The sequence below is a fragment of the Dermacentor andersoni genome, chromosome 4, assembly GCF_023375885.2.
Source record: "Dermacentor andersoni chromosome 4, qqDerAnde1_hic_scaffold, whole genome shotgun sequence".
Lineage (NCBI taxonomy): Eukaryota > Metazoa > Arthropoda > Arachnida > Ixodida > Ixodidae > Dermacentor > Dermacentor andersoni.
Window position 1 is genome coordinate 148,182,869 of NC_092817.1, and position 26,420 is coordinate 148,209,288.

The following is a 26,420-nucleotide window of genomic DNA, read 5'->3' on the forward strand; positions in this document are numbered from 1 at the left end:
CCTCCACGTTACAGTAACTAACGCACTCTGAGTACAGGTTGTGCTCTCCTATTAAACGCGGCGTTTTCTCTTCTGAAGCTTCTATATGGCGCTTCCCATCTACGCGGTGCTGTCCGCCCCCGTAGTGACATGCTGGGCAACGCCAAAAACAGCACATAGTGCGACAATCCCCTGTGAATTGTCAGTGCCACATATTCTGCCACCGTGATTGACACACAAGCCCTGCTACTTGGTCTGTCACCATGCACATTTTCCCACCTGCCCTTTGTAAAGCTGGTAAAGCTTACCGATCTTCGTGGGCGACCAAGCAGTCTCAACATAAACTCCGCTGATATCACCTGCATGCATGCTAGATAAATGAAAGGCGGGGAGGTTAAGCAGGACAGCCCAGTTGCATGGCTACCCTCTACTAAGGGAAGTGCAAAGGCGATGGCAAAATTAAGAGAACGAGAGGAACGGTTGATGTGGTTGACGTAGTGGAAACTCTCCGCGCAGACGGTCGCTCAGTCCGATTTGCGCAAATCTATAGCAAAGTTAATGATGGCTATCTCGGCTCACATCTATACGAGTAACTTCCAACGGACTTACGAACTGCCACATTGCATCGAGTCGCACGCTAAACTTGGTCCCCGGAACTTGCGAAAAACTTTAAGCCGCACGGGCTAGCATTTCCTGTCTACTTTCCGAAGTTGTCACCAGGCGGCGAATTCAGCAGAGCAGCTGTCCGCCGCGGTGTTAGCGGAACTGGGCATGCCCAGCAGTTTCTGAACATCGAGGCTCCTCAGGCCCTTTTTTTTGTCTGGCGATGGAAAGAAGATAGCTTTTCCGTGAGCCCAGTCATTACAGGAAACGACTATCATGCCAGCACTGGCAAGAGCCTTCTCCGAATGCACCATGAAGAGGTGCCGGTACCTGAAGCTGTCGGCGTACATCATGTGTCTCGTAAGTGTGATTCACCCAATTTTGTGATTGCCGTCGCTGAAAGAAAGAATGTAAGCGTACGTCCCTTATGATGTGCTGTCACGTAAACTGCACTAATCGACGCTGCTTGGGAAAATGCGCCGTGCAATAGATTAGGCGGCTAGGGCGTATTGCATAATATCAAAATGAATTTGCAACCGTTCACGGTGAACAGGAAATAGGCGACGGCAGTGCGGTGATATATGGCGTAAAGTTTCTGTAGATAATCTCGAGACATTTGTGAAAAAATGAAGCCGCACGAAGTGTACTACCGCTGCATTTCGTGAGGCGGCAATAGTGGCATGCATTACGTGGACAGTTAGTTAGGCATCGCTTACGCAATCGCCTTTCCTGTACGCAGCTGGTGCGGTGCTCCTATTTTCGTTGCCGTTCGGCGTACGATATTTTTCGAAGGCACGATGTTACGTAAAAAAGTTGAGAGCAAAGATTCGTCGCACGAAGTGGCGGTCGATATATTTTAGTATTGTGACTGTGACTTTCAAAGACTAGGAATGTGACGCAGGTACTGTGTGCCTATTTTACTGACCAGAAGTAAGCATAATGCGCGAAGCTTGAACTGAGCTATCTTGGGAGCTCAGAGGTGAAGCTTCTCGTTTTCTATATTCGAGGTCGCAGATACGGTTCCCAGCTACACGGGACAAATTCAGACGTTGGTATGAGGCAGAAACACGCTCGGAGTTGGCTAACGAACGCCAGGTGTCCAATCAATCCGCCATACAGCGTTTGTTATAGCCACTTTTAGTGCGCTCGAGCACACATATCGATGAGTGACTCAAACCATAGGGTCACATATTTTTGCTTTATATGCGCAGGCATCTCGAAAACGTCACGTTGCTTTTGCACACGATTTGCCTCTCCTAATTCTGCGCACTCGTTGTAGCTCAGCATTGTGTTCAAATTTAATTCCTCATTGCGACTATTCTACTACACCTCAATTGGCTAATTAACGGAGCATTGCGCAGTCAACCTCTTTTTATATTTTGAAGGTGCGTGCGCGTGGTGTCTCATCGTTTTCTTGAAAAATATACCGCACTAAGCGCTAGTTGTTCTTAAGATTGCATACTGCCTGCTTACAGCGCTTGGCAATACGATACTCAAAGGCAGCTACCGGGCTTCGCATTAGGTCTGTCACAACAGAACAATGCCATTTACAAGTCTACGTGAAATGCGAAGCAGAGTCACGACATTTTCGTCCACATTTCATCATGGGTGGGAATCCCAACTGAACTTCCACTTTTTGTAGCCTGATAACCACCGTGGTAGACCGGGGGCTATGTAGTTATCCTGATGGCCAAAAGGGCCACAAGTCTGCCATGTCCGGGTAGAAAAACGGCAACATCTGTAGCAAATCTTTGCTGCAGAATAAATAACCGTAGCTAGCTTTTCGGTGCGTAAATATTGGGCCTTCCACTACCCTATCTCTTATCGCTGTTTCATATGTAGTACACCCTTGTAATTCTTTAATAATATCGCGCGAGCATACACCGCCCGGCGTGCCAGCGGCGTTTTGTGACTGTCAGGGGAAGCGGGACCAGCGACAGCATGCGGGGGCGCACAAGGCGATTTGCAGTACGATGCAATCTGCTGTGCTGTTCGTTTACAGAGTACCTCTCGCCACTACAAGACCGCTGACACGCCATTGAGAATTGCAAGGACGTGCCCGTGCGTGCATCTGGACGAAAAAAGCGAACGGAGTGGTAATTGTTGACGTTTCTTGATAATGCCGTCGACTCAAAAAAAAAAAAAAAACACATTGCCAACTATACGTGCTAGCTGAGTAGTTGGCGCTAGCGCTGTTCAAGCTGCAGTTACCGTGTCGTTTACTGCCAGACATGCGAAGCAGGCTTGTTCTTCGTTCATCGTATAATCTACCCACTTGCGCCAAAGTCCCGGCGGCGGTTTCCAGATGCGAAAGAAATACCTTCCGCTGCCGCATTTCCTTGTCCACAAGCATTAACTTCAACCTAGCCACACTTTCCACAACTTTCGAGCTTCGAGCAACGAATATCTTAATTACCCATGTGATACAAACGGCATGCTATACGTGCCATTGGGGGCTGTGGAGACTGCCCGCCATACAAAGACTGGAGGCTTTCTCTTCGGGCGTCTGTAGGGAGATTAGATGACAGGCCATCTATGGAAAAGATACTGTGACTGCGGCCTTGCGCGTCTGGGGTGTGCAGAGCCACGAAAAAGCTGCTACGTTCCTTGAGATGCACCAGCTGATACGACCGCTTGTGACGAACTGAGAGGCGAACGCTTCACTCCGTGCGCATGCGGGCGCACTGTGAACGTCTCTCCTTTACATCATTACTTCCCCCTCTACCGGTGCAGGGTAGTCAACCGGGCTCACTCTGGGTTAACCTCACTGCTTTGCGCTTATGACTTATCTTTCTGTCTCCCTTGATGCGAGCATGCGTGCGTGCGTCTGTGTGGAGACTCAACTGTTTGTTTTCATGACCGTAGGTGTGATGTGCAGTCTTCAGGTTTTCTTTTTCTTTTGCTCGTGTTTCCAGTGAAGAAGAATTAAATACTAGTTATTTCTCGCAGAAGCCCTCGCGTGAAAAAGAAAACGGTGTCGCCTGCCTCCATCATTAAAAGCTACGCACCAATGCCGATTGATACGTTCGAGAACTTACACTTGCTTCATTATATCGAAATAAGGAACAGCTGCGTCGTGAGGCATTACATACCACAATCTCAAGAGGCTTCCCGATGTCGTGGTACGCTCTGGTGGAGCGCATTCTATAGTTCATAAGATTTATTACGACTACCTTTGCTATGTATTTAGATTCAGATTACGAGTTACACCGGCCTTCAACGCCGCGGTCTCACCACGAGTGTATACTCGCCAGCTTTCAACGATAAAACGTGCCCCGAGGCTGCCGCGTCCAGGACGAATAAGATACCGCCGACTAACCTGAGAACGGCCTCGCAATGTATCCTTCAAGCCGCGCCTTCGCCCTTGTGCCACGTGTGCTGTGCAGTGCAGCGGGCTGGTCGTCGCCATACTCGGCAACGCCTCGCTGACCCGGCTGAACGTCCTCAGCGTGGAGAGCCAGCGTTGGGGGCTCCACGGACACCAGCGACACCTCGCGGCGCTGGCCGTCGCCACTGTGGTACTTGGTTCAGCGTGTGCCTTGGCAGCTGTTCTTGGCTGCGTGGACGCGCTTCTGGCGAGGAGGCCTCATCTGGCGGTGAGCAAGTCTCTGCGCGCGTGTCACTCTGCTGCCGTCGCTGTGCGGTTTGTGCCGTGGAGCATCCTACAAAAATAGCTAGAGTTATACGGCGCCACGATTCTTCAGTTACCATGCTAATAATGATTGCGCTTTGTTTTTACACTGCTTTGTCAAATCTTCCTGCTTGTACTGTCAGAGGTTCCTGCTGCTTTAATTGTTCTGCTTTATCTTGCTTGCCTTTCAACTAATGACCATTTTCTATGCACGTGAAGGCTTCTATTAGCATGAAATTAATATCTTCCCGCAATCAAAACTGTTGCGGATTGTGGAATTTGTAAAGTAACCTAGACAGTTATAGTGACGCTGGAAAACCATACAATGGCGACACTACTGAGTCACGAAAACTAACTATTTATTGGGCGAACTTTTGTCCAGAAAAACATGAAACTCAAGCACAACGATCGCGACGAGTGCACTAGTTGAATGTCGAAGTCGGATCTCCGGCTCGAGGTGTACAACGGCGACCACACGACAGCTACTAAGTCTACATGACGGCAGCTAAGTCGTGTTCTGTTCAGGCGCCGACTTTCACTTTACTTTAGAAACATTCATAGCATAGTTGAATCTGGCCTGGAATGTCGCCTGGTATGTTGTCGGGCAAGAAATCCGTTGCTGGTCAGTGTGATCAAAATCATTTTCTCTCGCTCACTGGCCGAAGCCAATGATAATTATATTGCACATAAAATAAGAAATGCCTGATTCGAGCACAATGACGAAATTACTGGTATGCTCCAGTAGGGAACGTGACGCCCATAGGGCAGGTATCCGGTAGCATGAAAACTTGACGAACAGGAAACTAAGTTACGACAGTCGTCTGGGAAGTCATAGAGCCATACCGAATCACCTGATGTCCGTTAAAACAGGGGTCCACGGTTTGCGCACAAGGTACGCTATCCTCGAGAATTTCGTCGGAATGCTGTCCTAAAATAGAGTAGCTTGGGGCGGTGGCGTTATCAATACCTAACGTGCTAGACAGTTCAAGAAAAAAGAATGATTTCGAACCAACAAAGAAAGAGGATATAAGAAGGCGGCACATATACTTCAACGTAAGAGCGCTTGCTCTTTCGCAGTTGCAATTGTTAGGAAGAAGGGCACAGTGAGAAAGGACGAAAGCCAACTTCAGTGCAGACATGACCGTGGTTGACGGAAACATGGAGACTTGATCAATTGGAGTCAAGAAAGAAAAGCATGTCTGATGTTTGTGAGCCGACGACGTTTCGACAGGAGGAATAGTCTTCGCCAGGACCTCTGACGAAGACAAGTCCTGTCGTCGAAACACTGGCTCCAGTCTGAGGCTGCCATTGTTCCCCCACTGTTGATCATTTCATTGCAATGAATACTACGAGAACTCGCTAGAGAAGCAACGGGAGAAATCATCACACGTACATGGCCTTATTACGGTGCAATTATGACAGAGTGGAGACCAAAATAAAGTGGAGACAATGACAGAAAAGAGCATCACTCGGAGTTGCCACACTTTTGAGTGACGCTCTTTCCCGTCCTTTCCCTTCACTTTGTTTCGCGTTCTATTGCACAGTAATAAGTATGAACGATAGGTTATGATGTAATGTGGCCCCGCCTCGTGCGAAATTAGATGCGTATTTATATACCCTCTTCCCATCCCGGCCGAAATTCAAAAACATCAGCTTGAACTGTACCGCCGTGCATACCTCAAGTTTAATAGTACCCCATAAAATTCAGTTGCTCCTCTATAGTGTTGAAATGGTGTATGTGAGTGATTTGTACTACTGATTACGTGGCACATATTGTACGCGAGCTCACTGGGAAAACAGAGTGACATGAGAAAGATAGCACAACTAGGCAAGCAATTATCCGTGTTTTGCCACAATATATTTTCACCACGACCTGTCATTGATTTGCGCAGTGATTCGTTTTCTTGTAAGAACTCGTTAAGAAATGCTTTCGCGGCCTTCCCCGCCCTATTTAGGGCAGACACCTGCCAGTGACTGCGCCCGAAGTCCTCCTCGCATTTCCAAGCATTCATTTCCTTTTCTCAGCGCCTATCAGAAAGAGCTATCGTTCCTCTACTGCTCACTTTTAATCGAAAAAAGATTATTTTCCCGGCGTTATATAAAACAAGAATGTGGCATTAGTACGAGCAGTCTGCATTATCGCAGCCAAACTTGGCTTTTTAGGAGCCTGTAAGCACCAAAAGCGGCGCTACCTCCATTCGCTCATGGCTGCGTTCCAACACTCGCCGTAGACAGCTAAATAAACAGCTAAGCGTACAGCGGGCATCTCAAGCCTCGTTACAGTTCTTACGAGAACGGCTTCCCGAAGACAGCATTGGAGTAAAAAACGATGCAGGCTACTTTGCTGTCCAAACAAGATGGCGGCTCAATAGAAGGACTGAAAACTCAACGGGAAGGTCATCTGCTCACAGAAAAACGTAGCCACGCTTTCTTATACGCGAAGTGACGTTATGTTTTTCATATGTTGGCACGCGTGTATTCTTAGAATACAGCATTAATATGCGCTTTCCTGACTTTCCTATTGTTGACGCGAGGTAGCGTCATATTGAAGAGACGCCTTCTAGACGGTTCCATATCACTTCAATTCCATAGGTCTACTGTCATCGTAGACATCCTACAATTCTGGGCAGAACTGAAAGGCACCCCGCGTGTCTGCTCCACAAGACACTTTCATATTGAAAAATATCGAAGATCTCCGTAAATCCTGCATCCAGTTATTCTCGCCCGAGCTTTTAATAAGGTGCTGATGTGAAAAAAATACATGCCGGTATGTTGCGACCTAGGGTGGCGCCCGAGATGGCATAAAGTTCAATCGGTCGTTTCAATGCAGCGGGATTCTTCACTTTTTAACGCAAATGACTTCCTTTTTCAGCTGGACATCGTTACGGGCATTCTCATTTTGGCCCAAGTCGGAGTTGCTTCTGCAGGCTTCACCTTAATGATATGGGTAAGTGAGAAGATAGTTTTTCAATGTCCGAGATTCGAGAAGCGTAGCAAATTCAAGTACTCAGCGGCGCGGAAAATGCGCGAAGCTCTTATTGAAGACTGATGACTGCATTAATGCTTATTAGTTAAGCAGAGACGCCAGAACCCCAAGCACATTCGTGACTCCGGTTTAGAGAGTAGCTTCAAGCTCTGATTGTCTAAATACTTGGACATTGGCAAAAAAGACAGGTGAGCTTATAGTTCCCGCTATCTGGCTCAACCATCTCGGCATAGCGAGCTGCCGTAAAGGGCCGGGGTAGCAAAATAATGCGGGATAAGATAGTGGGATGGGATGAGTGCTGGCATTCAGTTAGTGGGCTAATTTAATCTCCTCCTCGACTTCAAGTGATGCAGCGTGACGCTGTCGAAAGTTGGAGGTGCGATAAAAAGAGGACCAGCAGTGGACTGGGCCAAGGAGTGCGTCCTTTTCATCCCATTGGTCATGGCATATTGCTGTCACTATACAAACAAACGTGTTTTGGTTGGAATGACTGCGAAATTGTGCAGTCTAAGCTAGGTAGCGTTTTAGCATTGCGACTTTACGAATGTGATCCATGCATGTTTCGCAGATAGTGAAAAATTTCGTGCTGTGAATCGAAAAAGCAGAACGGGGCGCATTGTTCTTAGACGAATAAGGACATGAAGGAGAAAGCTCCGTTTAGGCACCCTCTACTTTTTTTTTCGGTATGCGGAATAACAATAAAAACTGCTTAAGTTAAAGGTCACTCAGCAATACTTCTCGCACCTGAAATCACCGGGAAACTTCAGTAATGCCCACTCACTCCCTGACTGTGAAATTCAATGTGCCTTAACTTGCCGATGAAAAAGCAAATGAATGCTTTGGACTGAATACACCAGATCGCAGAAATGGTATACAATGCAAACTTGACGTCAACATGAAATTCGCACCGACTCCGCTTTTCGTCTCATGAACCGACTGATAAGCTTCAAGACAGCTTTAGCAGCTGAACTACACCTAAAATAAAGTGAGACAAGGACGTGGTCGGCTGCTTAGTTGGTTTATAGCTTAAACTCGCTTTAAGCTAAGAACCGTGTAGCTCAATTCAGTACCATTGTAACCGGTCAGCAAGCTACTTGCATGAATAGAAGCTACCCAGCATAGCACAGTTTACATAAAATAATGATGTTAGTTCAATAATACCATCTCGTTGTACATCATTATACACATCATTATTTATGTTGATGTCTTCTATAGTAAAGAACGGAAAGTATGCCCGACGTAAGCCCGAACGTCTGCCCCAGTTGACTCGTTTTATTTATTTTTTGTTGTTGTTGTTAAGTTCTGTTTGCTGAAACCGGTGACCAGGAATGACAGAAAGAAGGAAACGGCAGCATACCATTCCGCCATGCAGTTGCTTCAAGTGCTATAAATTCACAACTTCTTGAACAGTTTCTTTCTGAAGTCGTAGATTCGAAGAACTCGGGTGGTCGAGGTTGGCCACTGCAAAAGGTAAGGATATGCTATAAGGTACCAACGACACCCAAAGTCAAAAGTCTCAAGTCTAAAATTGAAGTCCTTTAAACTCCGGTGCACGACAGGTTAGGCCATGGCGGTGGTCTCTTCGGTGGTAGGACGAGCTGCCCGAAGATTTCTGTCTCGTACAGCCTTCCTTGTTCGAACTGCAACCAAGTTTACGTAGGCGAAACAGGGTGCTTCAAAGAAAATACGCAGTTTCGCCTGAAACGCGAAGTATATATTGAGATAGCAAATTAGTAGAAAGCCATACGACGTAAGGATAGTAGTTTCTCCGGCCGTATAAATTTGCGAACGTTCGCTTACTAAATAAATTAACAAGCATAGTATCAGCGCGCACAGGCAAACATGAATATGCATCACTCACTGTCAAAACGCTGTCGAAACGCTGGCGTGAGGAAGCGCGGCAGCAGCAGTGACCGAACTGAGCTTCGTGCTGTCTGTCGCTTCAGTGCAAACTGAGCGGCGAGAACGCAGCATGCACAAAGGTATGAGACGTCGGCGCACGTAGACTCTGGCCCCAATGCAGGTTGATTTCAATATAGGGCGCGCGGCCGCACAATAAGCAGTTGCTGCCGGAGTTCAACGCCACTCCTCCTCCCTCCCCTCCGCCCGGTGGCTTCCGTGCGATAGAAGACGGCGCCGCGGTTCCTCCCTTCTCGCGCGCGAGATTGAGCCGCCAACGTCTGCTACCCTCGCACGCTTTCACTCGCAAATACAGCATACGGCGCTCGGCGACACTGTTTCGCCCTTATACTTTATACGGAACATCACGGCGACGGCAACGGCAAAAATTCGTCTGGAGTGTCCATATGATTGCTGTCGCAATAAAGAAAAGCACAGTCAGTATAAGTGGGTTGCAGAGAACAAGCGCACCTCGCTATCGTCAAGCAGCATATAGCTGGGGACGTGAAATCGGCTAGAAGCCCGTAATAATCGCCACTGAACGTAATCAGCTGTCCCGTCTGTCTAGAATCTAGATGAATGCCCAAACGTTGAGAAGTTTGACTTGCACTTACCATAACCTGCCAGCTGTCTGCGTGTGACACTGCTCCGTTCAGGCATAAATGGCCAGCAAACGCTCGCATCTTTTATTGTGAACAAGGCTCCAATACGGGAGCCTTGTTTTTTTTTTTTTTTTCATTATGTAAGAGGGCAAATCAAAGTATTAGCCCCTATTTTTAGCCAAATTATGGCTGTGAATGCTAAGTAATCATATCTATTCCCAGCTTGGAACTGGCCCAGCCTTATCAGCCGGTAGCTCCGTGGCATGGCGCTACTGTCAGTTGCTGAAGAAGGCAGTTGTGCTTCACACGTCCAAGCCTTACAAGCAACGAAATGTGATTCGTTTTCTGCGGAGCAATGGGCGAACGCCCAGCAAAATCCACAGGGAAATGCAGCCCACGTGTGAGGAATTCTCGCTTATCTCACTTTGAGAAGTGGGAGGTGGTGGTGTTGCGAGTTCGTAAAAGGTCGTGAAGACTTGCACGACAATGAGCGTTCGGGGAGGTCGCGTGCGTCACTGACTCACGACACAGGGGCGCCTAAAATTCAGCGCTGCGATAGGACAAATGTCTGAACTGGTGTGGGTACTATGTGGGAAAATACTGTAAGGTACGTAGAGTAGTGCGCATGTTTGTAATTGCCTGTTTCTACCTTATTCTGGCTAATGAAGAATAGGGACAAAGACTTTCTGATTCGTCCGCGTACTTTACTGTTGAGTGCTTAAGCTTGGTAGCAGACTGTTGGGCGCCTGTGCAGCTTTTGTGACAATTTCCTTTTCCCGTAAGGTTTCTTAGCACGAACAATTTTGCGACAACCACAAAGTGTCGAAAATGGCTACTTGTTCAAAAAATACATGCGGCCGCAGTAACAATGATAAAGCATTAAGTTCCTGTACTTTCATCCGCAATCCTTAATCGTTCTTCATAAACTTTCAGGTAAAGAACGACATTCCACCAGGACGAACGAACTGCAACGTGAGTCTTTCTGCATACTCTGTTTGAAATCGATAATCTCAGCAGGCCTGGAAGTATATAGATATCAGAAAGAATAAACAGGATGCCGACCAACATGGTGCGGTCGAAAGCGTTTCGACTTCCACCTACCCTTGTTCAAACTAAAAGCTAAACTCAACGTTCAGTGATCAAGGCTTCCGTGAGAAAGCCGAAACGTTAACTTCTTCGAGAACATCATTTCGTTCGGCGTTCTGTTCATTCTTTCTAATATGACCCCGGCTGTTTTACGGAAATCTATTCAGTTAGATTTTTTGTCACGGCATTGCAGTGCTATGTTCCAGCTTTTTAGGTCGTCAAAAAAGAGATAGGTTGCCAGGAATATCGGCCACACATAGGCGATTTGGGCAACACCGCACAAAGTCTAGGCCACACTGCGTCCCAGTAGGTCACACTAGGCTACGCTGGATCGCGCTACGTTAGGTCACACCCAACCGACTTTTCCTAGGTGTGACCTAGTCTCTCCTAGTGTGACCATCGGCTATAGATGAGGCATTCGCGAACCACTTCTTACATAGAATAGGGCGCGCTGAATCGTGTGTGCTTCTAGTCAACCAGATGAGGACGTCTCACATTACCTTAAAGGGACACTAAAGGTTACTATTAAGTCAACGTGGACTGTTGAAATACCATCCCAGAAACCTCGAAACGCTTGTTTCGTACTAAGGAAACACTTATTTTAAGAGAAAACGCGTTCTGAAGCGTCCGCGTACCTCTAGCGCAGTTCAAATCGCCCGCCTTCCGATCGAGGAGTACTGACATCATGGTCTCATAGTGACGTTGCGCCATCGGTGAGTAGAACGGCGTCCGCAGACGGCGCTACGGCTTTTCTGCGCAAAACGCAAACGCGCGGCCAGAAACAGAGCCAAGACAGAGCCGACAGCAGCGCGAAAGCGGGAGTATGGTGGCTAGCGGAAGGAGAAATGCGCGACCATAAGCTGGTACTTCATTCTATGACGCAAACTTCGACGCTCGTCGCAATGGACCCTGACAACGACAGATTGGCTCGCGATGCTGGGATCAACTTCAGCGATTTGAGCACTGACGAGCGCGACCTGCTGCTGAGGGCTCGCGCTGCCGATATCGTTGCGTACTACGACGGCGGCCTCGACACCGGCTCTCCGGAGCGGGAAAGCAACGAGGGCTTCCCACGACATCACATGGACGTGGCATTCTCTGTGCTTGTTCCAAATGAAAGCTTCGCGAGCCAGCAGAACCCGCACAGCACGACGCGATAACGAAACTACTGAAACTCCAAAGCGTGCGCGGCGCAGAGTCGAGCGAAAACGAAACCTTTCGACCACCCATACTATTCAAGGGTAACGTCAAAATGTTATTTTTTTCTTAGAATCGAATAGACGTAGACAAGTAGCATTTTCTTCCGTCTTATAATCGAATGAAATTACATTTTTTAATACGAGTAGTTGAGTATTAGTAACACAAATTATGAGGAGTGCTTTCGTCATCGGGCTAGTACCGGAATGTCGCTGGGGGGTCTCAAATCGTGTCATGCATTTACCTCAATTTCTCGGTTACTAAAGCTCTGTTCGCGATTATATTGACGCCTTAGACGTTCTAGAACATTGCTCTACCACTTTAACTTGACTTTCTGGTAACCTTTAGTGTCCCTTTAACCACCTTATGCCCAGCAAAAGCGAGAACTGTGTAACAAATTTAGAGCAATCGGGAGGCCTGCACTTTCTTTAGAGGGCCTCCACTATAGTCATTGCCAGGAGGGCATTATGAGCTGTGTGGGATTTACTTGTTCTTTTTTTCGTGCAACCTAGTTTTCAGTACGGAGCTCACGTCATCAGCCATTTGCTTATCTTTTATTTTTTGTTATTCAGCATTGTTAACGGGTAGCGTTATAAGATGAGTCGGTCGAAAAATTTCATGTGATGCCAGAAAACTCTTCAAATATAGGAGGAGACGCACAGTTTAAGCCCATCGTGTACGCTAGATAACTGTCATCCGGAGTACAGTGACATATATGTCACTGTACTCCTAAAGCAGTGCAACAACTAAGCAACACTTCGTAGTAAATCTCAATTGTAAAATGACTGTTGCTATGCTTACGTTCAATTTCCTGTTCTTCAAAAGAAATAATAGAAAACGCGTCTATTTTTTATACTGGTTTGAGAGTAGACATATTACCTCGCACCTGTTTTTTTTTTCCTTCTCCCGCTAAGGACTGTTTGAAGAACGTCATCTTCGTCTGTGGCAGATTCATTCCCGCCATAGGCAGCCTGCTTCTGGCGTCTGCAGTGGCCCAGGTGAGGCGGCAGCATGCACTTATGCAAATGCGAATACTTTTGCACGCATTGCAATACTACGGTATAGCTGACGTTGCGGAATCAGATGAGTCGGGTGCTCTGCTACTCGACAACTGGCGCGCACTGAAGGGGCTATGTGTCGATCACTGTTGACCCTTTAGCATTTCATGCCAAGTATAAAGTATTTTCGATATCGACCAAGGCGGACCCATACGTTGTGAGCGCGCTTTGTGATGGCTCGGTGGCCAGAACATTCTGCTGCAGACTGCGAGATCCCGGGCTCAATGCAAATCTGCGGCAGCCATATCTTAATTGAGGCAGAGTGCAAAATTGCTCGTGTACCGTACCTTAGCTGTACTTTGTAGAGCCCCTGGTGGTTAGAATGAATAAGGAGTCCTCCCACAACGGAGTCCCGAGCAGCCGAGCTGTAGGTTTGAAGCGTAAAAGTTGTGGAGACTGCGGACTCAGTTCACGGACTCGACCTTGACTCAAAAAGGCTTGATCAGAAACAGCGCAAAAGAACAAGGCGTGAGTAAGAGACAGACAACGGACAGACATCAGCGCCATTGCCTGTCCCTTTCTTACTCCGTGTTCCTTTGCGCTAGTTACTGCTCGAGTCATGAACCGACCAGCCCAAAGGCCTACTCCCCTGCAATTCTTTTCAAGGAGGACACCTGGACTACTGCTAGATGAAGAATAATCCTCTTCTTACAGTCACACACTACGCGAGAGTACTCTCTGCAAAGATCGCGGTGAGGCACCCCACAAAGCCAAGGGATTCTTAGCTAAAATTATTCGTGCAAGTGCTTTTTTCTATAAATGCTCCGGTGCGGTTTTACATTTATCCATGCCGTGAGAAACGACTGATCAAACAATACTATATTACATTTTCGAAAATCGGTAAGAAACTACCATGAACCAAGATTTTTTTTTTCTTTCAGAGTGTGCGTCTGCGGTTATGTTTCGAATGCGGATTGTCGTCAGGCTGGCTGGCTGTATGCCAGCTAGTAAAACAACTCTGCCAGATAAATGAGATTTGCAGAGCTGCTTCCGGCGTTAACGCTGTTTTGAATCGCACCAAAATACTTCATTGATTCACAACTCTTTACAACCCCTGCATCAATCAAAAACACGAGTACTTTGCATGCCATGTTACGTCTACCACTTGTAGAACCTTGTGAAACGTTTTATTTATTGCCTGCAGTTTTCTACGGTAAACTTCATTTTCCCCAGTTTACTGCGTAAATCCGGCGCTTCAAACCACATCACCGAGTTCAGTGTGGCGCGTCGTTTTTTCCCGGATTTATTTTATGGGCTTTACAGTTCAGTGTCGACCAGAAATAACTCCAAGAACATTTTTAGTCATATCAATTTTTGTTAAATTGAAGTGCATTACGCCATTTGTCATTTTAAAAATTCGCGCTCCATTTCTTTTTCCTCATTTGACGATATGCATTGCTGCCCCTGCACGCGTGTAGCTTCCCAGACGGAATATTGTACTTCATATAGGTCTACATTTCCGTACTGCCTCATTGCGTCGCAGTGCATCACCATCATTATAAACCGTGTCGACCAGTCACAAGCCGAAGTTCAAGCCAAGCTTGATCGGGCGAACAATCTCGAGGAGTACAGAATGAAAACAGGTATGTCGTTCTGTTCTTTTATCTCGTACCTCTATAACGTAACGTAACGCGATAGAACACCCTCTCCGGACATAGCACCGTCTGTTACGTTTACCCTCGACCAGTACCATAGCAGCTCAAATAATATGGTATATAAATGGAACCGGTATACCCGAGTCCATTATGGTGCTTACAAGTTCAAACATAATCAAATCAAGCTACACGTGCTGGACAGGAATTAGGATGTTCTGTGATTTTTGTTCATCATTGCTACGCTTCTGTTGATTCCTTCATCTATAAAACCCTTTACAAAATTTATGTCAGTAATGGCGGGATTCGCTTTGAGTACCTTTCGGACCTGGCCTTCTAACGAGTAGCATCGCCGTAACATGTGCTAGTGGGGCGCCACTTACACACCTTAACGAGACCGACAACCAATTTCAATGGTAGCCATTTTCTTTAGTGCAGTGGAAAGTAAACCGGTCACAGCGCCTAATCCCGAAGTGGCAATGCAGTAAACGGCGTGAACCGTTATTTAAAGCGAAAGCGTCGTCGTCTTCTTCGACGCCGCTTCTTCCATATCGCTGCCACGTCGATGCCTTTAACCATGCCATAAAAGGTGTATTTAATTATTATAGAGTTAATTAAGGCACTCAAACCCACGACGTTTGGTGGGAGCAAACCAGTAATAAGTAACAACGCATTCCAATGAGAATGTAAAGTAATTTAATGGATGTCTCTTGAGCGCTCAGGCTTTCGCTTTCACCGTCTATGACCTATGCTAAAGTGACTCACTTAATCAGAAATTGCGCATCTGTAGTCGTGGCCATGTTTACGCAGCATTCGCTGGGAAGACTGGGAATACTGCGTCAACATCGGCTGGAAGCAGAGAATTGCGGCCCTAGCCCTACAAGAAACTCATCTTTCGATTAATCATCAAACCTATGGTTTGGCGATTCATGCTTCCCGAACTGAACTATAATAGCTAAGTGCTTTCGCAGTTTTTTGTCCAACTGCTTTGCTCATATACAAGTCAAGATCTTCATAATCAATCCAAACCAGGCTTTCGAAATCGAGACAACGCTTTTACGCCTGGTGAGTAGTTCAGCGCGTCGCCGAAGCCATGCGCGCGCTTTTGATTTCGGAAGTATATCTTCTCCTGAAAACCTTGGCGAACTGGAGCGAAAAATTTTAGCTCCCATGCGGGATCATAACTTGGAGCTGTACAAGACATTATGCAAAATAGCGTATTGTGCGCCGCTGTTGAATGAGAGGCGCCGCAATTCGGCGACGGTTTCTACGGTTCCACTCGTTACGGTGAAGGCAGCGCCTCTAGTGCGCGTGAACTTTTCTGAAATCGCAATAGGCATAAAATAAAGCGTAAATGACTAAAATATAAAGGATACAATTTCAAGGAATACGTATATGGTGTACGTAAAAACCGCAGTACAGTAATGTGCAGTCATGTGGTGGACCTGTAACGCTGTTGCCAAAGTTAGACCGTAAAGTGCCGTGACATACCGATTTCTCGCGACTTTCTCTGCCAAATTAAAATAGTAATTTCTATTTAGAACACTAATAGCATGGTCGATTCTATTACTACGAATCATTATTTCCATTTCCACCGAAGTATCACGAAATCTTTTGAAAGGTTGTCTGTCCCTTTAAGCCGAGTGCTCGAAGTTTTTTCTAAGTCGAGAACCTGCCAATATGTCCATTAGTCTGATGATGCCCATTATTACGTGAACTTATATTTCTGGAGGAAGATGATTGGCCTTAGTGGAAGTTGAAGAAATTAATCTGAACTGTGAGCATGACCTGTCGCACTATTGGAAAAAGGTGAAAGATAAAAGATGCTCGATATCCTCTGCCTGCGAGGTATCTATCATTGTTGAACTTGTCGGACAAATTATTAGAGGATTTTCACAACCTTAATGTTAAGCAATGCAAAGGGAGCAAAGACATATAATACCTAGATAGAAGCGACGGGCCAGGCGCTGGGCGGGACCATCACCCGCATAGTACGCGTCCCTCCGGGCTGTGTTCCTCAAATCGAAATCGCACCACCTTACCGCAACTGTCACTTCTCGAGCTTAATCACACTTCCCGGACCTACCAGTTCGCCATCTCAGCGAAGCTGCATGAGCCCGTCTTTACTCATGGTGGAGGCCGCGCGCGTCTTTTCCCTAGCCTAAAGGAGATAACGAATATGAAGGAGTAGCAACTTCTGCTACGTCGTGGTGTCTCGGGTGTCAAAGCAAAACACATCCTAATCACAACGCGGCTAATCGATGCCAACTAGCCCAGAAATGTAGTTATGTTCTACGATAAGGTAACGACACAGTAAACGAAAACTCTCTTAGCAGACTTGGGAGACTTTTCAGAATCATCCATCGAATTCTAATGGAAGCTCTCGCACTTTTCCTGCCAAGGCGCAACATGCCACAGCATTTCACTGCACCCTCTTGACATTATTTCGTGCTCACGACACGCGCTGCTCATGTGGCCTCTTCCTCCGCCACCGCTGAGACACCAGCGCGCTCTGATTAACCTGCTTAATAGAAACTTTGTTAGGCGATCTGCAATGGCATCAGCTCGTAGAGGGACTCAAGTGTGCCTATGCAAAGTTTTAATTTGAAATCTTCAATTCCTCTGCTCGTAGTCCTACTTTTCATTTGTATTCCAATTGATTGCGCCAGTTTCAAGACATTTTAGCGGGTCCCGCGGTGCTTTAGTTTCTTATGCAGCTACTGAATAGCATTTCAGATGTCAAGCACAGACGCATAAGTGCATTGCTATGTCCCCCGCCTTCTTGAAAATCTATGAGCGCTTCCCCAATTATGCTTTCAAATATTTACCTCCCTCCCACTCTTACTTCGGTTAGCCTTACATTTCATTAATTTTGTTGTGCTTGCGAGTTACCAATACCTTTGCAATTTCTTATGACAAGCCATTTGGCCAACCTTTACAATTTTTCGTACCAACCAAAATGGTCTCCGTACTCATACTGAGTCCAATGCTGGTCGAATAACCTTCAGTTCTTCAGGACAGGCCGCGACCACTCAGTGTGCGCACATGCATTCCGACGGGTTTTCTCTGCACATATTTTGACGGATTCAAGTCTCCTTAACAGCTTTGCTAAAGAAAAGCGAATTTCTGCGTAGCTATATTGCAGAATGCCTGTCCATCAACTTTACGCGAAAGTTCTGCTGCTACGCGGCGCGTAGCACACGTAGTAGGAATAGGAATGGCGCTCCATAAAGCACAATAACATTTCTGATTTGCTGTAAAGCCTAAAACATTTAAAATTCTGAATTTGAAGACATCATCGTCATTGTCATCGTCAGATGTCTGTTACTTGACAATGGCATTTTCCAGAATTCAACACTAGCACCCTACGCAGCGCCAACAGAACACCTATCGCCCTTCGTGTTGTGCAATCTGAACCCTCGACCACATTTTCTATCACCCCCGAGCCCTGTTCCTTCATTCCAATATATCGCCTTCACGGGGCGCCGGCTGTTCCCATTGGGTATGTGCCACTTTGTATGTGCTGCGGAGTACGTACCTATTCTTCGCCAATTTTTCCAGAATGGTCGCGTACCACTGTGACAGAAGCTTTAAATATGGTGAGATATATGTCGTCCTTCTTCCCTCGACAAGTATCACACATCTACTTCGTCTTCGCGACATCAGTGCGTAGACGTCTCGCACTGTGCATCCACCTGATTTGGTGTTCCATTACGGTATAGCGTAGAACAGCGTAGTGCATTAGCATAAACATTGCAAGAGGTCACATGCTGCATAGGATGAAAATGAACAATTCTACGCATCCCATTTATTTGTGTATCATTCAATTAACCGCTTCACACACATTTAGACATGCGTTGGATCTGCACTTTTTTAATGCACAAACATTTCCACGCCTACCCAACGAATAAACCTGTCCGTCACGTAAGACGAATATTGTTTCTATGAAGGCTTTGTTGAAATATTTGGTGATGGTGGAATAAAAACTCTCTAGAAGCACATGTAGAGCCGACTTAGTGCACTGTAGGCATCAGGAAAATTCAATTTTGCGAAAATTTAATGCCAATCACGCCACCTCCCCGTTGCGTTTCGGTGTTCGCGGGATCTGCCTTCCGTTGGGAAGTTTCTTCACCGAAGAAAATGTCTCCGATCTATGAAGGTCCATGCACTTCACGTCGCGCAACACAGACAGATAAGCAGTAACTGACTTGATAAGGATGATAAGGAAGAATGAGGGGTTATATGGGGCTCATCATGGTTGACAGTGGTTCGACGCGGATGGATAAGGTGCTAAAGAGTGATAAGGGCTTATAATGGTCGAATCAATTCTGATAATGTTAACAATCTTCATAAGCATTGATAACGGTAGGTAAAGATTGGACCAAATCCGATAAGGTTGATAAAGACCGAAAAAAGTTGACAAAGGTTGGATCACGGCCGATAAGGACAGGTAAGGGTTGATAAAGATCGGATCCATTGCGTTAAGTTTGATACCGACTGATAAGGCTTGATAAGGGTCGCATAGAGCCCAATAAGGTTGATAACGGATAAGGGTTGATAAGGGTCGGATCTAGTGCGATTAGGTTGGTAACAGCTGATAAGGGGTAAGCTTTACACTGGTCTTATCAAATTTCATAACGTCGATCATGACACCGGGCTGCATGGAGATGAGCAAGTGGCACAATGCATACGCATACTTAGACAACTCCCAGAGGACTTTTTGCGTGTTTTCGCCATTGACACCATGACTTGGTCCAACAAATATGCTCACTTCAAAACAGTACCATTCAACGGTTTAAACTCGCGACAACGAGATCGGCTTGTTCTATTGTTATGCAGTGGACCAATTCATCGGCTCATGGGCTCCAAGAAAAAGTCAGTCCTGGGGCGGCAACCTTGACTACTCAGGCTCACTGTTTGACCGATCTGGGCATGCGAAGAAAGTGTGAGCCTATAAATGTTCTCTTGTTTGCTTTTGTTGCTGCTGTTTTGTTCTGTATTATGTTGTGTTATTTTGTTTTTGTTCAAACGTGCGGTTACTATAAAGCAAAATAAGAAGTTTTGGCACAACTCATCTCATGATGACTATCGATTATATGTCCCGGCTACGGCTGCCAGATTTCCATGGGGGCGAAATACGAACACCCGTGTACTTAGATTTAGGTGCACGTTTTATAAAGAACCCCAGGTGGTCCAAATTTCCGGAGCCCCCCACTACAGCGTGCCTCATAATCAGAAAGTGGTGTTGGCACGTAAAACCCCATAATTACTATCGATGATAATGCGATTAGCATTCAGGCAATGTAACGTGCCGTATTTCTAAGGTCACGTTTATTTTATCTAGGTGTCATTCTGAGACTTTCGTAGCTTCTGCAATATGCGACATACTCCGGTATCGTCCCTCTTTCAGTGACACTCGCCTGCTAAGGTAACTCATGAGCATGGCGGCATGAAAACCACTGTACGCGACGCCGACTACGCAACAATGGACTGAATGATGTCGATGGGAAGACAAAATAGGTATGACAACGAAATCACAACGGGATGACGGTTCCTAAACAATAGCGATGGTATAACGACGACGGCAACGACGACATGAGGACAATGGGATGATGGCATGACGATAACCGGATGAAGCTGGAATGACGCCGATAGCACGATAACGACGGTATCTCGTGGACGCATGATAACGTCTGTTTGACGACACGACAATGGCAGTACAACGCCGGCCTAATAACGATTGAGTGATGACCTCGTGATCATACGCTGAATGACGAAGGAACGACGTCGGTGGATCGACGAGGGTGGTACGACGATGACGGCATAACGACGATGAGATGACGTTACAGAAGTGATAACGATACTGAAACGACATTGTGATGACCATGACGACATGACAATGGAATGACGACTGTACGACGACGGCATGACGAGAGTCGAATGTCCAGTTAGAACGACGACCGCGATAGCATCACCACGGCGGTATGACAACCAATACAGACAGACAACGACGCATTGACGGCAGTTGCATGATGGCGACAGCATGACAAGGGTTTGAGGACATAGGAGAATGATGAATTACGGTGACAATTGCGTGACAATGACTATCGTGAAGCCTGTACGACGATGATGGCGTTACGACGACGGCATGATGAGAGTCCGATGACGAAGATGGAGTGATGACAATAGCACGACTACGACCGCATAACGACGATGGTCTGACAGCGGATGCATGATAGTGACTGTTCGAAGACGACGGCACCACAACGTGGAGAGCGATAGAATGACTAAGAATTGACGTCGATGGAACGACGAAGGTGGTATGACGATGATGGTAAAACGACAGCGTACGAACACGTCATGACAACGACTTAGTGACGACGACGGCATGATGACGACGGCAGGACGTCAGTCGTTTGACGTAGTGAGAATGACTAAGAAGCGACGGCGACAGCATCACGATGAAGGTATGACAACGTATGCACGACGACACAATCACGACGTGGCACGACTACACTGAGAACGGGATGGCGGCGAGTGTATGAGGACAATGTCATCACAATGAATGTATAACGAAGCCTTTATGACGACGATTGCGTGACGAGAGTCGGATGATGGTGCTGGAGTAACGACGGTGGATTGACCGCGACTACGTCATAAGCTCGAGCACACTCCTAGTGGCCCGAGCTATTGGACAATTATGCGACAATGACAACATGACGAGAGTCATATCACAAAGCTAAAATGACTATGGAATGACCCCGAAGGCATCACGACCACGAGCACACATCTGGTGGCCCAAGTTGGTAACTTGTGCTACTCGGCTGGCACAAGCGGCTATATAAAAAATTACGGCAAAACCCATCTCATGACGGCTGTCGATGGTAATGCGATTACTATTCAGGCAATGTTGTGGCACACTGTATTGCTGAGGCCACGTTTAGCTAAGATGAATGGTGGTCATTTTGAGACTTTCCTTGCTAGGGCTGCATGTGACCTACATCCAGTATCGGCCAACTTCGCTATGGCACTCGCTTGCCAAGGTCACCCATGAGCATGACCGCATGACGGCGACTGTGCTACGATGCAGGGACGACGATAGAATGACAAAGAAGGAATGACGTCGATGACACGACAAAAGCGCTGACAACGCTGGCATGCCGACAATGAGATGACATTTTTGAAATGATGATGATGGTATAACGACGGAAGTGGGACGACGGTGCCATGAAGACAATGGAATGACGACGAGTGTATCGTGACGATGTTATAACGACGGCGGTGTGAAAACAGGATGACGAAGCTGTAATGACTACGATGGTACGATCAAATGGCATAACGGATGCCTGACACCGTGTTTCCTTTGACGGCGCAATGACTACATTCTCATGACAACGAAGCCATAATCACGGTTGATCAAGACAGCATGATTACAATAAAATAATAAAAGAATGACGTCGACAGAACGACGAAAGTAGTGTGACGACAGTGGCATGACGAAACGTTTCTGAAGTGATGACGATGGTAAAACGATAATGCTATGACGACGACAGTGTGACGATGGCATGACGAGAGCCAGATGACCAAGTTACAATGACAGCGATGGAACGACCACGAGGTATCACTATGATGGTACGACAACAAATGCTCGACAACTGTATGACGACGAGGCAATGGCATCGATGACATGACAATGGTATGAAAGCAATTGTATGATGACGTGTATGATATGACGTGTATGATGATGACGTTCACGATGGCGTGATGACGACGTATCGCTAAGAGTTATGACGACGATGGTCTCATGATGGCATGCCGAGCGTCAAATGACTACAGTGACGATGATTGAACGACCACGACGGCCTCGCGATGAAGGTATGACAGCGAATGAATTACGACTGTATGACTACGACAGCACGACTAGAGTATGGAGAGAAAATTATGAATGAAAGGCATGGAAGTTAACCATGACCGATCCTGGTGGGCTACCCTGCGCTGGGGGAAGGGAAAAGTGGAGGGAAAAATTAAGAAGAGAAAGTCCACTGTGGATCTCGCGACGACGTAAGTTTTCTGCTCAATATCGACTGACCGTCTCTCAGTCCGTATCCCAGATGGTCGCTCAGTCTGGTAGCTGTAATGATAACGATGGAATGACCACGAGCGCATACCGAGTGGCTCAAGCTATTGGACAACTTGGTCGTTTGGATCGGCGTAAAAAGAGCGGTGGCGACGGCTTGCCGAGAGTCAGATGGCGAAGCTGAAATGACCGTAGTCGAACGACCATTGCTAGTGGCTAGTGGCTCATGCTAGTAAACAACTTGAGTCACTGGGTGTGTTTAAGAGGATGAACGGACAGACGGAAGGACGGACGGATGTACGGCCGGATGAAAGGAAGGAACACAACCAGCAGATCGTCCTCCTTTAAGAACGGTAGTTTATGTTTAAGAAGTGAATCGGACGGACAGACGGACGGACGGACGAATGTATGGATACCTCATCTCATAGCAGCTTGACATAGGAAGCTGGAGAACCATAAGATAGCAGTGGTGTGGTACATGAAAACTGTTAATGTGTGATCCGGCGCTCTGTTTCCGGCTGAAACAAGGTCTGCTCTGTTCGTGCTCCGTACACGTATTACGCCGTTTCAGAATTGGCCATAAACAAAAGCCAATCAGCAGAGCTCGCCTTGCCGAGGCGCCTTGAATGAGCAACGAAATGACGTTTCGCTTCTTTGCGTCATTAACTATCATCTGTTAAAATGTGTTTGGAATAACAAAACTGAACGAACTGAAGGCACTGGTTTGGCACGATCAATGGAACAACATACCAGGAAGCTGCTCCCGTGATAAGATTTCCGAGATCGCTTTTGGTAGTTCTCACTGCTTCCATTCTCTTTAGATTACTGGAAATTAAATTCTGGGTTTTCACTTACCAAAACCAGCAATTGATTATGATGCAGGCCGTAGTGTGGGACTCCGCATTAATTCCGACCACGTGGGGTTCTTCGACGTACGCCCAATTAATGGTACACGAGCGTTTTGACATTCCACTCTCATAGTAATGCGTTCGCCGCGACCTGGGGACATATTCTGCGGCGATCACTTTCGGCGGTAGCCATCGCTTTCGCGTGACGTATTGCTCAACCCAGCCAATCAGCTCATCTGGTTTTGCTCAATGAGCCAATCAGCGCGCGCCTGTCGGCCGAGGCGATAATATCGCCGAAAGGGATCGTCGCAGAATATGTACCCTGGATCGAACCATCGAACTCATGACAATGTGTTCAGCAGCGCAACGTTATAACCTTGCACTGAGCGGCCGTGTCGGGTCTTCAAAGGGATCGTTCTGTGTGAAAGTTCGATCAAGTGTGTTCCAAAAGGCCGCTATAAACGCGCATCCACGTGCTTTAAAAGGCCGTCTTGGCTTTTACGCTCTCCTCGCTGCTGTCGTGGCAGCCGCTCATCCTTGGGTTGCTGGCAATCTTGCGGAGCTTTACACGTAGGTCCCATTTAATAACATTTTCCGGCATATACTATGGAGCTTCCATTCCTGCAGCTCACGTAATGCTTTACTCGAAGTACACTCGCGGGCAACTTTCTGTGGCAATGAAGAAAAACCTACGGGGGCGGAGCTTCTGCACATGTGTTACCGCGCCAAGTAGTCCGCCAACGTTTGACTGCGATTTTGGTTGCTCGGAACAGACGCTGAATCGACGCAGCTTCCACGTGCGAAGGTTTCGCGTTTGCTCAGACCTGTAAGGCCAAAGCCGCAAAATAAGTAACTTTTACATTCAGTGTTGTTTTGTCCTATTTAACTGCTGCTAATAAGGTGTTTGTTTTCTCTTCCCAAGCTTAAACTAACGTGGTACATAACCATACCTTCGTTGTCCGAATTCCAATGCCTCCTGGCAACACAGGAGAAGTCCAGGAGTCTACTCCGTGAGGAAAAAATTATTTCAGGGCGTTTTAAAATTAACTGATTTGATGCCAAACCGCTCAATTCCGTGAATTCTAAGTTATGTTTCACAATAGGTCGTAATGTCCCCATTTCTGAGCGATGGTGATGGCAGCCAAAATATTACATATACTATACGTGCGGATGCGACCATCCGTCTTGGTATTGATTGTCTGGGACGGAATGGAAGGGGGATTGGTTCCTGTTAAGAGTGGTACAGTTAGAAGTACATTAGTGGCTGTGCCACTTGGAAATATTCCATAAGGGAGCCTAAGATTCGTTGTGGCTTCCTGCTCGCTCTTATCCACCGCTTGGAATTCACTTGCAGTACAGTGACGCGGAAAGTACCAGAACGCTTTCTGTCTATGCTACGCGAGTACTGGGCCAGCCCACACAGGACGGAAGGCATTTGCCATTTGTCTGTGCTCCGATGCATGCTGCATCTTCAACAGAAGTGCGTAACCGCATGCAACGCACGCAGTCGAGCTTCTGTTTTTGAATATTGTTAATCTCACCGCCGAAAACCTTCAGCCACCAAACCTACACCTTTCTCTCGCAGGGAAACCACTCCCTCCAGCACGCCACGCATGAAACTCCGGTTTGGCGCCGCCAAGTCGCCGCCGGCCAGGATCCGCCCTCCGATCGAGATCGTCATCACCGAGGCACCGCCCGACGCCTCCAGCAGAGCCGCCGCCAGGGCGGCCTTCCAGCAAGAGTCGCAGGGCGAAGGGCTGGGGATGCCCGACTTCGGCCACTACGCGAACGTGGAATAGAAGGCCAGAACCTCCGCCTGTGCGAGAGCACGTGACACGTGCAGGTTTTGTGAGACTCGACTAAGGCGGGGCAGTGCGAGGCACCTAACTTTTCACTCGTGGCTCCTTGAGGCATGCCATCAAGATGCGTCTGCGCCGCACGATGAACGTCTGTACTAATACAGTTAGTTACAGTGTTTCATTGCTAAGGACGCGAAACGTGGATGCAATCCAGCACATTCCCTCAAAGTCGGCACAAGCCACTGCAGCATGCTTGCAGCGTGTTGCGGTAAGGGGCAGCCGTAGTAATTCGTACTTAAAAGGGTATGCCTCGATCCTGTCTGCGTAGGTTAGTCCTGTTCGTGCGTGACAACGTGGTGTCGGCGCTGCAAGTATATATGTGGCACGCACAGTGATCTATAGAACAATGCTAATGTGACATAACTTTTGTTTAAAAAGATCTTATTTGAAATTGTCATGGAGTTAACACGAATATGCGCTGGTAAAGCAAGCGGTTTATTTATTCTTAAGCTTTTAACACCATGCCAAGAAATAAAATGCTCTTGAAAGCCTGTTTGTATAACCATACTACTGACTCGTTTGAGCGCCATTTTCCCTGTGAAACCCAGCGTTGCAATTCTCACGCTCCAACGAACAAAATTTATCCTGCCGGTACTTCTAGGGCCCAACGCATTATATAATGTACTGACTACGGTTCCAATTCGGGGAACTTTTTCCGTAGAAATAGACGAGAATAGATATGCAATATTAGTTGAATGAGAACTTTATTTATACCGCGAAGGACAGACAAAACTTCCCAGACAAAACATTCCGTGGATGTCCCAGGAAGATTCGAACGTCCTAGCTTTTTATGGGACGTACTAAGGACGTCCACAGCACCATGCCCACCATGAATTTTAAACACATCTGCAGCTGCATTTATCGCGAACCTCGTATCCGAGCAACATCCTCAGCAGCTTATTCTCGGGACGTTGCATAAACGTTTTGATATATATTTATCCAGGTGTGCTTATTTGGGAGCTTCATGCTTGCCCGAACGAAATTGAGTGCAACTGAAAACGAA

General features: G+C 46.9%; 1 protein-coding gene across 1 annotated transcript; it reads left to right on the plus strand.

Annotated features, from left to right (window-relative positions):
* Nucleotides 1-679: 679 nt before the first annotated feature.
* Nucleotides 680-25,924, plus strand: LOC126537895 (uncharacterized). Its single transcript, XM_050184999.3, has 8 exons — nucleotides 680-942; nucleotides 3,969-4,178; nucleotides 7,086-7,160; nucleotides 10,634-10,672; nucleotides 12,898-12,981; nucleotides 14,525-14,624; nucleotides 19,473-19,578; nucleotides 25,144-25,924. The coding sequence occupies exons 1-8, from the start codon at nucleotides 859-861 to the stop codon at nucleotides 25,355-25,357; spliced, it is 912 nt and encodes a 303-aa protein (XP_050040956.1). The 5' UTR covers nucleotides 680-858; the 3' UTR covers nucleotides 25,358-25,924.
* The last annotated feature ends 496 nt before the right edge of the window (nucleotides 25,925-26,420 follow it).